At 43.6% G+C, this 17,132-nt stretch overlaps 1 protein-coding gene across 3 annotated transcripts in view; it reads left to right on the top strand.

The window, feature by feature from the left end:
* The window catches only part of BBOX1 (gamma-butyrobetaine hydroxylase 1), a 33,603-nt gene that overhangs the window by 2,279 nt on the left and 14,192 nt on the right, over positions 1-17,132 (top strand). For all 3 annotated transcript variants that reach the window (XM_084270762.1, XM_084270761.1, XM_084270760.1), the window contains exons 2-3: positions 2,893-3,326; positions 4,856-4,970. In XM_084270762.1, coding sequence (XP_084126888.1) covers positions 2,943-3,326; positions 4,856-4,970 — 499 coding nt within the window. In that variant the 5' untranslated portion in view covers positions 2,893-2,942. The remainder of the gene's footprint in view (positions 1-2,892; positions 3,327-4,855; positions 4,971-17,132) is intronic.

The following is a 17,132-nucleotide window of genomic DNA, read 5'->3' as shown; positions in this document are numbered from 1 at the left end:
GAAGGTTTTTGTTTGCTTTTTGGGTTGTTGTTGGGGTTTTTTTAATCCAGAAATTGTGTCTGGCAGGATTGGCTGCATCTGTTTGGGGTTTTTTGTTTGACCTTTTGTTCTAAAGTGTTTACAAAACTAAGGATCATAGATTTGGAAGAGATTCTGCCTTACATGCATTATTGTGTGGCTGAGTTATCTGTTACCAGGTGGACAAATAGCAGTTAAGCAATGTCCATGATAGCAAGACAATAAACTCACCCAATCCTTGCCATAAAGGAGAATTCTGATGTGGTTTTCTCTGGTGCCATGTGGAGTGTGTTAGAAGCAAGTTCAGGTTTCTCAATTGAATGGTAAACCGTGAGGTGCCCAGATGTCCTTTGCATCTGGCAGACTTCATATAGGACTTCACAGTGATGAACCTTCCTTGAAAAACATTTCAAAAGTAAAGGCTGAAATATTATTTCCTGTCCCTTGTTCTGCCATTTTGAAGAAAAAGATTCAGAAGAAGTAAGTTCATATGTAATACCCAAGTAGTTACAGCTCGTTATAGTTAAAAGAAGAGCCTTTGCTTAGTCTAGACACCAAGCGGGTGAATAATACTTAAATTAAGCGACTTAAAATGGGAAAACTGTGCACAAAACCCGTGTCTGAACTATTGGATGGATGGAGGAAAAACACTGTATTATGGGCAAACTTTGTAAGGAACTATTTGGATCAGTGTGTCATGTCTATCTAGTTCCTGGAATTTTCTCTGCCCCTCTCTGCTAAGGCAGAGGAGCTTTGTGGTGGCCTTAAATTTCAGAAGCAAATTACGGTTCTTATAATCTTGTTTTAAGCAGATACCTACTGCAGTATCTGCTTACATTTAGTACACAGAGAAAAGCATTCTTGTCCCCAGAGGAGCTGGGTAGTTGGTTCTGGGAAGAGGGCTCTGTGTTTGAATCCTTTATACACCGAGAGAGAGGCAGAATAAAAGGATCTGACTGTTTATGTTGCTCATATACTTTGTAGCAGTGTTCTTAAATTCAGGTGGATGTGAATGCCCTGCTTTGTGATGGACAATTCAGGACAATTTTCTCACCTTGCTTACCCTATAATGCCCTACAAGGTTTTCTGGTGTGCAGCTACCTGTTTGCCAATCTTTGGTAAACAGGCTAAGGGGTATGTGTGAGGATACTCAGCTCTCTGCGTGCTGCTGACCTCAGGTATGGGCAGTAGCAGCATTCTGGGGATCAAGACATCTTCATGTGCAGAAGGACAAGTGTTATCAGTCTCTGAGTTGCCTAGGCTATTAGGCAACGCTTTTTTGACTTGTGCTCCTGCATCTTAATTGTCCTAATTCCACTTAAACTATATTTTGGTTGCTTAAGTGTATTTGTAGATCGGACCCATGTCCTCAAATAATCCACTGCCTTGACAGTGGATCCCGAAACCACGCAGCAAAGGTTTACACTATGTTTAAATGCTCATCCTTTCTTTTTTTTCCCCCCCTTGAAATCAGAAAACATTCTGAAGTTCCAGCATATTGGAAACTTTCGTTCTGTTTCCCTATTTGTCATTTGTTTCAAGGAGATTAGAATAAGTGTCCCATTGTCACCTGTCAGAAACCTTAAAACATACGGTATCTTTGCAGTCATACACAATAAGACTTTGTCCTAGAAGTCTCAGAAGGCAACCACAGTCAGGCTTGCTGTGCTCTACAGTTAGGAAGAAAATCACAGTACTTGAATTAAGCGGAGAGCTAAGGTAGAGATACATGTATATATGCATTTACATATGTATATTTCTGTACCTACCTTTCATATATAAAAGGAAAGATGGTACATCTGGATATTAATTCATTTTTGGATAAAAGAGGTTTAAGTCTGTACGCACAAAACTGTAGCTGTGGCTTGGGGCTGCACTGCAAGCAAAGGTTGGTAATGACTGGGTTCTGACGGGACTGCTGCGTGCAAGCAAGAGAAAGCAGAAATCAGTATTCTGCTTTGCTGTGTTTATTCAATCTAATGAAACAAAAAACAACAACAACAAAGGAAGCCCAAGGATCCTGCATAACTTAGTTCTAACTTGTAGCAAAGGAAACAAATTTTTAAAAAAACAACTTTCTGACTCCAGTAGATCTTAGTATGTCAAAATACTGAAGCCAGTGAGGTTTTCCCTGTACAGAGACAATGAGGGAGGCTTTAGTCCTGGCAGCACATCAGTACGTTTCCCTGTGAGTTAAAGAACAAAACCAACAGAAAAAGACAATGAAAATATGCAGACTTTGAACTGGTTGAACACTGTTAAAAATATATGCAATGATTTCTTCTTTCAGGGAGAGGCTATGTATTTTTATGAATAAGAAAAACATCAGACCAGAACTTAATTTCTAATTTAAGATTTGGATGCATTACCTTCCTGTGGTACAGTATGCAGCCAGCTTTAGGTAAAAGAGTTTGTATCTATAGAAAGCATTTTGGCTGTGAAAGGAGAAAGGAGCTCCTGCAAAATTCATGTTTACAAGAGATGAGTTGCTGTTCTCTTTTCCATAGTAGCCACAGCAGAAATTAAGGTATATGTACTTCACTGCTTTAGCTTTTAAACATAATTTGTAGTAGCTCCTGGTTTTGGTTTGTGAAGCTCATCTCAAGGGGTCTTTTTGAAAGAGGCTATTTGTACAATACATACTGGACTGACTGTGGAAACAAAAGATGGACAAGATGATGAATCAAACTGAAGCCTTGCTAAGAAAAGGGATTTTTGAGTAGGTGTGTCTGAACACATTCCCTCCAAGTCAGACAGTGTTGGATAATGAATGCTCCTAAAGGTTTAGGACAAAGGGAGGGGACAATCATCTTAAAATGGTGTTTTTGCTATACATACTTCTTCAGTAATAAACAGCCCTTCGTGGTGTTTTAGGAACTCCAGCAAGACATTCACCCTTTGAGGATTTCATTAAAGGACCCAGAATGTGGAGGGCAGTGGCTAACCTCCTGGCGATGGCCAAAGTCCCCGGAGGCAGGGCGAGCTGCCGGCCGCCCGCGCAGAAGGGCAGGAGCCTGCTCGCTGGGACCACTCGGCATTGCTGGCAGGGTGCCTCGCTGGGGGCCCGTGCTGCCCGGCCGCGCAGCATGGACCTGGGGATACAGAAGGTGGAAGCTTCGGACGCAGGTCACTTCATCCGCGTGGAGTGGGAGGACGGGAGCGAGAGCCGCTACCCCTGCGTCTGGCTGAGGGACAACTGCCAGTGTCCCGGCTGCTTCCTGCACTCAGCCAGGGCACGCAGGCTGGTCTTCGAGGACCTGGACGTGAACATCGTGGTGAAGGAAGTCGCTCTGGCAGATAAAAAAAAGGTATTTGAAGCAAACCTTCAGCCACCTTCTTGTGAAAATTCTCTGGCAATGCTCGCTAACCTGTAAATTAGAGGCAGTCCCAGGTTGTACTGTCACCACAATTTGTTTATCTGCAAACCCTATCGTGTGTTTGCAAAGCTTTAAGCAATAACTGTGGTTTGGGGAATTCGGATCTTCCCATCTGTGTATGAATGTCACTTTATAGATGTTATGCAGAAAGCCAGGCGTCAGTTTTTAGAATATAATTGTGCTTTTTTTTAAGTTCTCCTGTATGTTTCTTCATCACCAGGTGTTGAAAAGGAAATACAGTAATTACACTATCCCCCCCCCCATTCTAGAAGTTGCTTGAAAATAAAGAAAAACAAATGGCAAAGTGAAGCTGACCTTAATCTGTAACAAAAACACCCATCTATTAGCTAATGTCCAATGTGCAAAAGACTTTATCTTAGAGCAAAAGGCCAAAGTTGAACTCAATGTCTAGAGTTGCCCTAGTGTCTGTATCTGTATCTACATACCAACATCAACATTTATTCATGAAAACGAGAAGGTTGTTGGGCAAGAGAGGCCAGGAACTGCCCTCCCAATGAATTTTAATCTCTCCTGCAGTACAAAAGCTTAATATACCATTTAGATTTTATAGGTTTTGTTAAAAGCAGTATGTCTCTCCTTTGATACACAAGCTTGTTTCCTTCATGGGACACTTCTAAAGATGTTTTAAGTATATTAAAGATGCTGCAGTGAGCCCTGGAGCAGCCAGGACAGCCTCACTGCAGGCTGTGCTGGCAGAGGCTGACCTGTGTGGGAGCGTGGTCAGCCACAGCATTAGCATCTGCACTGAGGCATTCCAGCCTCCCAAGCGGGTTGTTTCCTACCAAAATTGCACCCTCCACATAGGCAGATGTGGCGATGTGAAACGTTGAGTCATCGATACCTACTCAACAAGCCCTGAGAATTCAGCTGAGCGTGCTGCTCTCAGCTCTTTCAGTTCAGGACAAGTAAAGCCATATGCTTTCTTTCCATGTCTTGGGGTTTTTTTTCAGGAATTAAAAAAACCCCACCACCTCCTTTTTAAAACTTATTTAAAAGAGAAAAGGCTTTTCAGAATTAGGAGAGGGATTTATCTCCTACTATTTCTTTTTTTGCCCGCCTTGTCCTTTTTTGAACAAGAAGAGGATATTTTTGTGCTGTTCTGGCATAGCACTCCCCCCAGTTATATGTGCCTGCTTCAGTGATTCTCCTCTTTCTGCTAAGCCCAGCTCCCACTGTGAAAGCAGCTGACACCAACCAGCCAATTAGGTCATGGGTTCATGTGAAAATGATCATTTATAAAAGGCATTAGGATTTGGATGAGGTTCAGGTTGGGGTTTTTGTTACTTGTTTGGCATTATGCTACAGGGAGGATTTAGCTGTACTATTAATCTAAATATAACAATTTCTGGAGTTTCTAAGGACTTTTTTGTTTGTTCTGGGTAATGTTTTTTAATTTTTTTTGTTTGTTCTAAAATTATCTTTCATTTTTATACTGGAAGATTTCTATTACATGGCCTGATGAACACGCAAGTGAATACGAAGCTGAGTGGTTGAAAAAACGATGCTTCTCTGCAGAAGCCAGAGCAGAAATGCGAGAAGATTTATTTTTACCAGGTAGGAATTCAAACCACATCTGTCATGCCTGTTTCAAACACAAGGGGTCTGGCCCTGAGATTCCTGGTTTAAAGGTGTAAAGGGGGGCTGGTGGGAGGAGGAGCAGGCGGCTCCAGGACGACAACCGGTTTGTTGGGACGGCTATGGGCTGCACAGCCTGAGTTGTGTGGTTCAGTGAGAAACTGCATTGTCTATCGCCAGTTTCATATATTTGTTGCTATAAAGTCCTGTAGTCATTGTTTATATCCATCTTTCTGCAATTCTAGTAAACTGTCCTTATCCAAACCCATGGGGTTTTTGGTTTCTTGGTTTTGTTTTTTCCCTTCCCTTCCCTTCCCTTCCCTTCCCTTCCCTTCCCTTCCCTTCCCTTCCCTTCCCTTCCCTTCCCTTCCCTTCCCTTCCCTTCCCTTCCCTTCCCTTCCCTTCCCTTCCCTTCCCCAAGCGACTGTGTGGTGCTCAGCTCTCAGCTGGGACAAAAACATGACAAAGGGCTAGTAAGAGCCTTGTAGACCAGCAGTAGTCTACGTGACAATGCAAGTATGTGTCTGCTGTTTGAATTACTTCCATTTTTATTTCTAGAATGATTATTTAGACTTGCAGGGGAGTGATAATTGAAATTTTTAAAAATTTCTTTCCCGTGGCGTCCTGTTAAAAACGAACTGTGTAGCTGAGCAGTGTCTGGTGCTGAAGTCCAGCTTGTGTTTGCGATGCATCCTGTGCTTACTGCAGCAGTTGGCTGCCTCTGGGTCATGGAACAGTTTGTGCAAGTGGTGTCACATGTACCCAGTGATGAATCGCTCACCCTTTTGAGTGAATGATTCTCAGCTAGGCTTGTCCTGATGCATGTCATCGTTTTGTTGGCAGCCTTGCAGATCGTGAGCAGAAAACTTGTGAAAGCTTGAGAGACTTCTGCTGTTGCTCTTGATGGTGTTCCCATGAGATCTGCTCTTGCAGAAACTTGTGGATCTGTATTCAGAGTGAAGGTGGGAGCTGTCAGAACAAGTTATTACTTTAGGAAAAAGAAACCAGAGGCAGGTTGATGGACTGAAACTTAGATCCAGGTATCAGCTTCCTCAGAGCTCAGCAAAAAAAGCAAATCTGTGATTGGTTTATGCTCCTTTTCTTGGGTGTTTTTTTATTCTAACAAAGAAAAGAAAGTTTGGTTGTGGGTTTGTTTTGGTTTGTTTTTTCTGAAAGATGAGAAATGGGAAAAATCTATGGCCTTAGATACCTCCTGCATCTGAGCTTTGCTTGGCACTTTAGGGACAACTGAAGCTGCCAGTTATCTTTCCCAGTTTCTACCGGCCAAATATTCCATAGCTCCTAGCACCCATTTTTCTAAACAAAAGTCAGGTCTTAAGATTCAACTTTAAAACTTAAGTCATATTTCAGTGGATCATGTTCATTAAGGGCCTGGAGCATCTCCCCTGTGAGGAAAGGCTGAGTGAGCTGGGACTGTTCAGCCTGGAGAAAAGAAGACTAAGGGGGGACCTTATGAATGTTTATAAATATCTGAAGTATGGGATGCAGGGGGGAATGGCCAGCCCCTTTTCAGTGTCTGTGGGGACAGGACAAGGGGCAATGGCTGCAAGTTGGAGCACAGGAAGTTCCACACCAACATGGGGAAGAACTTTTCCCCAGTGAGGGTGAGGGAGCCCTGGGACAGGCTGCCCAGGGGGTGTGGAGTCTCCTCTGGAGAGATTCCAGACCCATCTGGACACCAACCTATGCAACCTGTCCCAGGGAGCTGCTTTGGCAGGGGGTTGGACCCCATGATCTCTGGAGGTCCCTTCCAACCCCTGTGATTCTATGATTTCAGTGGATCATGTAACAGACTCTACATAGTTCAGAATGGATTTTTTTTTTCCCTAGTGATGTGAAAGCCCATGTCTGCTTTAGCCTTGGCAAGAATAAACAACTATGCTGTTTACTATTTTGGAGGGTCGGGCGTGTTCCCAGAATGAACATGGTAAAGATGCACACCTCGTTCAGGGAAACTAGACTTAATTTCTCAGGTACTAAGAATTTTTATTTGGAGAAACGAAGGTGCTGTGGAAGCTAGCAAGATGTTCTGTAGCTCTTGAGGAGATCGGTGTAAATCAAATGTTGCTTTGCTTAATGCCCAGGCAAATTAGTCTAGATCTGTGGTTATATTATTAGCGAAGGTACCGATAACTGAGATTTCAGTATTTCAGCTGTCGTGCAACTTCCACACACACACACACATTGTGAAGTCCAAGTGGCTGTGATTTGCCTTTGTACACAGAGATTTACACAGTGCTTACTCAGCATCTAAATACAGTGCTTGTGTGGGAGGTCAGTTTCCCCATGTGCTGCTGCTCCTCTTCTCCAGTGGAGCAGTCCAGGTAAGATAGACACCAAAGATTTCTTTTACTCTTTGAGCAATACCTTTGCTAACTCTGTTTTCCATGGTAGATCTGAATAAATCTGAGCTACACAAAGTAGGGACATGCATTAACTTTGGCTCTGTTTATTAGCATCGTTCTGCTCTTTCCCATGTTCTCAGAGGAGACCTGATGGACAGCTTCTCCCAGTTTTTCTTAGGTTTCAGTTACAAAAAAGGCTGCAGTCGTAAAGCATGTGAGCTTGCTTGCTGGCTGTTTCTCCTAGTGAATCAGGGTAAGTTTAGAATTCACTTCCTTCTGCTCGGTGGAGCCACTGCAAATTGCATGCCCTTAAGTAGCTAATCATATCCCAGCAGTATAGTATTACAGACAGAGATATGAAATGCCAGCCCTGCATGCTGGTTCAACAGACACAAAAGCAAGCTCACCAGACTGCTGAGGTTAGAGGTTAACCTTCACTGCTGACATTACCACAGCTGTGGCCTCTTCCCCCCCCCCCTTTTTTTTTGCAAGTGGCTATTTGCTATTCATGTTGCTTTTATGATGGTTTCTCATCATAAGTTCAAAAAAATTAGATGTCAGGCTTGTGTTGAACCCAAGAAGAAGAGGAGGTCAGATTTTCGCTGTGCGATGGAAGTGACTGTAAATAGCTCAGTGGCGACGCGACAAGCTCCTCCCTTTAAAAACAGTGGCTATCCATGTGGTACTCAGTCTCCTCTTTGTGTACATCAAGGCTCCTTTCAGCCCAGCTTACAAGACAGTTCCAAAAGAGTGGCAAACGAGCAACCTCCTACTCAAAGATACTCTTTTTTTTGTTTTCTCCCTCTTGTTTACTCCTCTTCTCCCCAACAAATGCCACAGGAGTGATTTACCACCCCATGAGGTCTCTCTCTGTAGCTTAGTTTATTTCTGTGGTAGAAGAAACTTGGAAGAGGCGTTGAGACCAGGTGCTTTCCAGTATCTCACTGTGTCCCGTTGCACATTTTCCAAGATGCTGGCATCCCAACAACAAGATGTGTGGGAAAAAATTGAAATAATACCACAACGATCTTTTCCTACTGGGTGGAAGAGAAGAAGATTAATCAGAGATAGTACCTGGGGCGACTTGCACAATTAATATTTTTAACCTTAGGATAGGTTAAGGTTTTAACCAAAGTTTAAAGGTTTCAGACGATGACAGAGCTTTAAACCGTGGTAACAGGTTCTCCAAAGTCCGAACTAGGATGTTAACAGCACCAAGGTGCTTTCAGTTTCTCTACTAGGTCCTGAGACACAATAATTTTAGGGGGAGGAAGTTAAAAAGTTGTCTTTTACTAAAAGATTTTGGTCACTTGAGTTTATCCTGTAGTAATAAGAGCTGCCTCCATGACTAGGGCTGACATATTCAGACTTCACAATACAGCAAAAATGCATCTGGCCTTCAGCAGACATTAAAATACACATTGTAGACAAGATCATTTTAGATTAAGTAAATTGACCTGTGGTCTTTAAACCTCTTTCCCACGTGACTGCAGTACAGAAGGTTCTGACCAGCAGCGTCCCGCTCGGCCTGCTGAGCGCTGAATGATTCCAGGTGTTTGCTGATGCCTGCACACTGCCTCAGGAACCAGGCAGAGCCACCTCCTCATTGTGGATGAACTCTGGCATAGGTGCCTTTTCATGACTAGCTTGCTATGATCAAGAAATGGGATTCTTTTTTTATTTGTCATCTTTCTTCTCCCCCCCCCCCCCCCCCCCCCCCCCCTCCAAAAAAAAAAAAACCCCAACAAACCCCTGTTCTGAAGTTGAAAGAGGCGGCGACTCATTAATTCTCCCCCAGGCAGCTCGTTCTTCCATTTGGCAAAGCAGATAGATCTGGGGTTTTATTAGTCATAACATAAATGGTCAATAAAGGCACAAGACCTTTCTTTTTCTCCCTTACAAATCGTTCATCTGCTTGTTTGCAAAACCACACTTCTGATTTGGCAGCTGCGACTGCGCTGTGTGAGTGGGACCTCAGGCTGCCCAGGCACTAATGGCTCATTCCCGTCTCTCTGACCCCTTCAGCTTTCAGCCCACATATTCTTCGGTTTCCGTTCTGGTACAGTGGAAACTAGATGCACTGTGGTTACACAGTGGGGGGAAGAAACCCTGCAAGGCTGACGTGAGGGAATAATGAAGAACGTGAGATCAAGTACCAGCAGGAAATACTGGGAAAGCCTACAGTCCCTGTTCAGGGCAGCTTCGCGATAGATTTTTCAGACTGAAGTGGGGGGTTGGGTTTGTGGATAAAAATAGGGATAAAGTTCCTGTTGTTCAGTGTATGGGAGAATAACATGCCCTGCAGGGCACACAATTTTTCTCAGACTTTTCATAAAGAATTTTAAAAAATATTGTTAAGTAGAATAACTGAAATATTTTCACAGCATCTTTTTTGAGATGATTGTGTATGCTTTTCTGTCCCTTTTCCAAAGAATTATGGAGCTGATAATTCATCAATTTGTTAATATTGAGCAGGATATAACATTTTTGTCCATGGCTGAGGAGAAGGAAATCTTTATGAATACTGCTTATTTCAATGTGGACCTTCTCTACTACAACTAGTGTAGACTTCTCTCTTTACTACTACTGTTGTTACCTGGCTATCATGGTCTCCAGGACTAGTGAGAAGAAGTCATCGTCCTTCACTGCTTTTCCTACAAATATTAAAACTAGTTCTTGCCTGTGTCAGGTATTAGTGTTAGATCTCAGATCCGTTGCAGCTACTACAAGGTTAAAACTGTCACTACTGTACTTGAATTAACACCTTCCTGGAAAAGGACCCCACACACAATTACTAATATGTAGCACATAAAGATTAGACAGGCTGTAAGAAAATCTGTGCTAAGGTGATGAAGTTGCCATCAACTGCAGAGAGACAGTATGGGTGTCAGCCAATTTCCTCTTTGCTAACAGTAAATGCATTAATTATGGATAGAGTCTTGGGCTGGGATGTAAATGCTGAAAATTTCTCCCCACTTAGCATGGCTTATTTGCTGCAAATTATTCACTTTATTTCAGTCATGGCTCTGACATTTTCTTCTGCTGCTTTCTGTTCATGGGGATGATACCTTTCCCATCTTCTGAAAGGCTTGTGCAGCACTGTAAAGACAGCGGGTTGGCTTCTGCTCTAAGTGTGGAAGTTTGGGTTTGATTGCTTTTCATAATTTCCTTTGGCATATTTTGTATTAAACGAAGTGGTCACATTCATAATCTCAGCATTAAGCCTTTGACCCCAATGCAAGTGAAATTTTCATGAATGTGCTATGGAAATTTGTATGTTTTCTTTGTGTTTTTTGTTTTTAAATAGTCCTAGAGTAGCTGTGGTGGTTTGCCATCGAGACAGAATGATGTGTCAGCACAGGCTTTGGAAGATCTTCCCTATTTTCAGAAAGGAAATCCCCACGTGACATTTACAGGTGATGCTGACCAGGGACTGACTGGAAATGTGTTGAAGGGCCAGGTCTACAATTCTAAATGACCTTGACAAATAGAAAAAATGGTAAAAACATTTAAAAAATGCTTTAGTGGGTCAGGTGACTACTTCAACTACCCTAATACTTGGTCTCCAGCAGCAAATAGTAAAAAGCACGTGAGTTGAGCCCCTCGCGCAGTCCGTTTCCTTCCTGTTTCCTCAGCACCCCCAGCCATTGTGTCAGGGCTTCCAGTAGGATCCTGCAGCTCAGCAGCTGCTTGAGGGCAAGGTGGGGACATAAGAGTTGGGTGGGGTTGGTGCCCATCACAGTCTGGATGTCAAAGGCAAATACTGCTTCCAGGTGAGTCCAAAGAGAAGGCTAACCTGCAGGAGAGGTGATGTCCTTCTGCTCTCTTTGATGGAATAAGGCTCCTGTAGCGTATGTCAGTCTTGGGCACCATACATCAAGAAAGACTACAGAGTGTCCATGGGAAACCCCTGTATGTGATTAATGGCCTAGGAACATTAAATAAGTGAATCAAGTGTGGGTGGGGGCAAGAGAGAAGGAAACGTTAGTTTTCCATGTTCCTTGGAGATTGGTCACCGTATGAGCACCTGTGTGTCTGTGTGAGCAGATTTTCTTCATGCCAGTTAGAACAGGTAAAAATTCGAGCTCAGACAAAGCATAAAAGCTGCAGATTAAATGGAAGATTTTAAAACAGAAAGCAAGGGCATGGTTTTTAATAGCAATAACTTTACCAGCCACACTGGATTTACTTTTCTTTCCCTCCCAGATACCAACTGCTGGTGCGTTCCATACATTTCCCGGGATTAGTAATGCTTGGAGCTGTACGCAATGTGTTTTCAGCTTTTGGCATGTATTTACCACAGTGTCAGTACAGAGTGTGTTGGCTAATGTCAGGGGGGAAAGGTTACTCCTGCAGTAGCTCAAAGATGCATCAGGGTGTCACTAAAGGGCTGGGAACTTGGAGCCTTTCTTCCCTGAAACACAAGGTAGGATTTATAAGCATTTGTGTACCAGCCCACACCCTTAAAAAGAAAAACAAACCCAAACCACTAGGGATGCCGGCTGCACTTGTCACTGGAAATGAATTCATGCGAGAGGACTGGAACTTCAAGGACAGAGTTTATAGCCTTGCCAGGCAGGATTTAACTATATTTACCAATTTCTTTTTTGGGTTTTGGGCTTTGGGGGGTTTTTTTGGTGCTTTTTTGCAGGGTGTGGGGGGGTGGGGGTGTCGGTGTTTTGGGTTTTCTTAATACAAAGTAGCTCAACACCAGAAAAAAGCCAAAGCAGCACTTGAATTATTTCCCAGTGTTAGTCTCACTGGAGAGAGCATCAGTGAACAGTTCAGTCTCCTTGATGTTTTGTGATTCCCACATTCCAGTGGCACTGTGAAGGCTAAACATCTCACCAGTCCACAGGCAGTGTTGACTCCCGAATACTCTGTAGAGTCTGGGAAGGGATAAATTCCCGTAGCCTTAGTGGGATTCACATCATTGGTAGTTGTTACACAGAGAAAAGACTGCTCTCACAGGTTACTGACAGGAACACTTTGTATTTAGCCTTTGTCTGCCTTGACCCCATAGAGTTGGAGATGTGAGGCCAGATGGTGGAACTGCAGAGGTCCTGGTTGGGAGAAAGACCAAGTTAGTTGGTATTCTTCCAGTGTTCTCCCCCGTTTAGCTGTAAGGTTGGCAGATTTTTTTATGCCAAAACCACAGAGAGTCCCAGACAGGACTCTGAGCATGCGCCAAAAAAAAAGCCCAAAGCACCCCAAAACCCAACACCACAGCGCCCGTCCATCGGCTGCAGAAGGGGCATTCCATAGCAAGTACAGTGGGAACTGGGAATTTGAACAAGAGGACTTTACTGTCCATGTATTTGGGAAAGCCAGGGGCTCCTGGTGCTGCAGATAAATTCTAGGTGCATATATCTTTTTCCTAAAGGGGGAAAAATATCTGTTGGCATGTTCCTTGAAATACTAATATTCCTCTCCATCTTGGTTTTCTATAAGGAAGTTTAGGAAAATTTTTATTAGCAAGACAGCAGGAAAGACTGGGGAGGAAAAGTTGAAACTTCAATATTCCATTAGTTTACCTGCACCGAGTCTGAAGCTTAAATCTGTCTTTCAAGGGATATTCTTGGCAGCTCAGGCAGCATACCTTAAGCTATTTTAATTTCATAACTTTTAATAGAGAAAAAGGAAAACATTCTTTTTTATTTTTTTCCCCATCCTCCCAAGTGTGTGAAAGGATGTACACTGAGTTAAACACACTGGAGCAGTGAGTAGCAGGCCATGGAGAGGAATTTAATGAGGTGAGATTATATCCCTCCTTGTGGCTTGAGGGGTTTTTTTGCCTTTTTGTGGACATAAGAAATTCAGCAGCTTGTCAGTCGTGCTGCAGCTCCTTTGAAATCCAGGGTGCAGCATAAAAGATGCTCTGTGTAGATAGCTCGTATTCGGGTGTGCGTGTTGTGTTTCTTGGACCTTCTGTGACTACCCTTAGCCAAAGGGGAGAGGAATACTGCTGGTTGGAAATCTGCAGACTCTGCAACTGTTGAAAAATGTTGTAACTACGTGGTGCCTGGGTTTGCTTTTTTCACCACAACCCAAATCTGGCTCTTCACATCTCTTTGCAGCTCAGCACGTCCCTCAGTCACCAGGTGGAATCCCCCAGAGCTCCCATTCTGAAAGCTGCTTGGCATATGGAGTAGGTCCTTTGGTCCTGTCTGCTGAAGGGGTGTCAGAATAGAGTCTTTTTTTATAAGTGATGCTGTCTGAATTGTTAAAGCTTCTGCTGTCTCATTTCTAGTACCTAATCTCTGTGGCTGATGAGTGGACAAGTTAACTGAGTATCAGCTAAAGCACTGAGTAAGCTAGATGTGGTTTAAACAGAACAGTGATTCTGTGGAATAGGTAAAAGCTTCTCGTTCTTTATTGTGCACTCTCTCAGGCATAAGCAAGCTTTGGGTAAAATACATCAAGGAGAGGGAAACCAATTCTGTCCTCAGGGTAAAAGTGAGAGCTCTGACTCTCCATTCAGGAGAATACTTGATTTCAAACACTAATGTTTCCAGGCTGCAAAAACCAGCTAGAGTCAATGCAACAATTTACACAAAATGTAATGAACGGCATCTCAGACCTGTTTGCCCATCACTGTGCAAGGTCTTTGCTTTGAACCTGTGTCTGGGTGTATTTGTGCACACAAACAGGTCAGTCTGCAAATTTATGAGAGATTACAAGTGGAAACCAATGAGAAGAGAGCAAGGAGGCAGACAATGAATTGAAGGTTTCCAGGGATGGGACATCTACTGCCTCTCTGGGCAACCTGTGCCAGTGTTCCACCACCCTCATGGTAAAACATTTCTTCCTCATATCTAGTCTGAATCTACCCTGTTTTGGTTTAAAACCATCAACCCTTGTCCTGTCACTACAGGCTCTACTGAAAACTCTATTCAATCTCCTATATAAACCCCTTTTGAGTATGGAAAGGCTGTAATAAGGTCTTTCCAGAGCCTTCTCTTCTTCAAGCTGAGCAACCCCAATTCTCTCAGCCTTCTTTCTTCTCATCTTTATCCACAGCTCAAGGCAGCTGCAGGCGATCTCCAGCCTGGGCAGCACAGCACTGGGGATGCTTTCAGCTGTGATGCTGTAAGAAGGTCTATTACCAAGTCTCCTTCTGGACTTGTACCTCAGCAAGCTTTAGGGCATTGTCAGGGGAATCACCAAAATGTATTTCTGAGATTGCCTCAGTCACCAAAATTAGAGAAGTTAGAGATTTAGCTGGATTTTTTTTCAAACATGAGCAAAAAGTCTACACGTGCACTCAGTTTGTTCTAAGAATCCGCTGATCCTCGTGGCTGTCCTCATCAGGAAATCGTTGTAAGGGAACCTGCCCAGGGGGTGTGGAGTCTCCTTCTCTGGAGAGATTCCAGACCTGTCTGGACGCCGACCTGTGCAATATGAGCTGGGGAGCTGCTTTGGCAGGGGGTTGGACCCCATGAGCTCTCGAGGTCCCTTCCAACCCCTGTGATTCTGTGATTCTGTAGTATTTTATTTTTATATATTATATTATATTATATTATAGCTACTGTGTTGCATGTATGTGCTATCATAAATATGCTTAGATAAGTGGGAGTGCACATGCAAGGGAGAAAAGTTACCGGTGATGCTTTCTAGCAAGGCAGCTTAATAAAAGTTATAACTTGATCTAAGATTTACACTTGTAAACTTGTACTCATTTCCCTTTGACTGTACCAGCAGTGCAAGCTCAGTTTGCAACACTAAAACCACTGCTGACTCCCTGTGGCAGCTTAGTTGTGGGTGCATGGGCTCCTCTCCAGCTCAGCATCAAACCCTGCTAGTTCACTATTTTGAACTCCCTGTACTATTTTTAGAATGTCCATGAATAAACAAAAGGCCAGGGTGGGTTTTAGCAGTCAGGATGCTTTAGTGGTATTTTAAAGCACTCTTCTCTGCAATTCTTGCCACTGCAGAAGATGACTAGTGGTTGCCAAGTACTGGATGTGACCCACAGCTGGTGCTTCCAGTGGCCTCTGGACAGACTAAAGTCAACGGCATTAACAACAGGCAGACTCTAGAAGGTGTCCTGGTGAGAAGCTGGGCTTTGGGCTCCACAGTTACTTTCCTGCCTCTTCACTTTGTCTGCATTAACAGTCTCTCGAGTTCTTGCCTGGAGATGTTAAAATTTAGTGCTGCCTGTTGTGGTGTTGTCTGACAAAAGTGGTCATGGGAGGATTAATCTGGGGAGGGAAAACATGGGGGTGGAAAAAAATAATGCTGATTGTTTTAACAAATTGATCTTAAGCAATAAAAATTGAGGCCAAAATAAGGCTTCATGGCATTTAGTTGTTGTTCCTGCCTGTAGTAATGAACTGCTACAGCACTGCCTTTTGTTGAAGGGAATAATTTTATTTTGCAACTGTCTCTGACAGTCCCTTGGAATACCTGAATGGAGGAGTCTGAACAGGTGTCAACAATGAGCTTCATCCTGGCTTCCCCATGCAGACAAACGTGTTTTGAGCTTGTGTAGAATACTGAAGTGAATATTGAGCTGCACTCAGTGGTGTGTCAGTCCAGGATAAGTCAGTACCATGTCCCATTGCTGGAGGAAGAATAATCCTGTCATTTGTATCTCTCTTCCAGCTTTGCAATATTGTGAATTGGGCAGGTGAGAGAAATCCCAGGGGAATGGATGTTTGAGATTAGAAGGACACGGTTCTGGACAGACAGTTGGTGCTGTATTTGGCCTCGTTTCCCGTGAGTCTGTTAATTTTACGTGGAAATGACTTTCCTTGTCTCTGTTTTGCAATGGTTCTGCCATAGCCAAGGGCTGGCGTGTACTCAGTGTGAAAGGAATATTTGGCCTGTTTAGCTGCCAAACTGGGGGGGAAAAAAATTGGCTGTGGAGCATCTGCAAGGTGAAATGTTTCCAAAGCCATAAACATTGGCCAGACTTGGGGAGTTTCACGGGAATGGCAAATGTACATTTCTAACACGTGAACAACTTATTGGCCAAACCTCACACTTGAAAGAACACAAAGCACTGAAACTTCTCCCCTAAGCTTATGTAGGAATTTTGACTGGGCTATGCTAACCGTTTTTCATTGAGCTGGGCCTTCGATTCTTCTCTGTGTGCCTCTTTATTTGGCCATTCAAATAAAACAGCCTTGGTTTCAGAAGGGGCAGCCTTTGGTAACAGGACAGCATCAGTTCCAGCAAGGAGCAATTTAAGTTACTCACATCTCTCTTGAAAAGTCTTTCAAACCTTGAGTATGGTTCTTTGTGGGGGTTTGCTGTCTGCCAAAATGGGTGGGTTCTCATGGGATGATGCTGAGCGTGTTCAGCAGGGCAGTTCTGGGAGCAGGGTCAGGGGCCGTGCAGAGAAGAACCCTTGTTGCATAATAAAAGAATAGAAAGGTTAACTCATAAAAGCTCCAGTGGGAGTAACAATGGAGTTCCCAGGGAAAAGGCACCAAATTGCACAGGGCAGCACTCCTAGTTCTGGTGAAAGCCGTGGAAGGCAAGTGTGTGGTTACTGGGTGTGCTGGACAAGACGCTGCCTGCTGACCTCGCTGGCGTGTGCAAGTGGCACTCTCAGCAAGGGCTGGGGGAAACTTAAGGAAAAAGACAGTTGATGACATCGGCTGCCCTGGGCTTTTCTCAGCAAGAGACCCCTGCCCAGAGCTGCTCAGGGGTCAGTTTTATTTGGGGAACAAGAGGAGGATACACCAGAAAAAAATCTCCAGCTCTCTTTTTATCCAGTACAGATGAATCGCTCTGTACATCTTCCCATCCCGACCCTTACATCCAGCAG

The sequence above is a fragment of the Gallinula chloropus genome, assembly GCF_964237585.1.
Source record: "Gallinula chloropus genome assembly, chromosome: 14".
NCBI classification, from domain to species: domain Eukaryota; kingdom Metazoa; phylum Chordata; class Aves; order Gruiformes; family Rallidae; genus Gallinula; species Gallinula chloropus.
The sequence above is the reverse complement of the archived record's forward strand: the minus strand, read 5'-3'. Positions and strand labels throughout refer to the sequence as shown.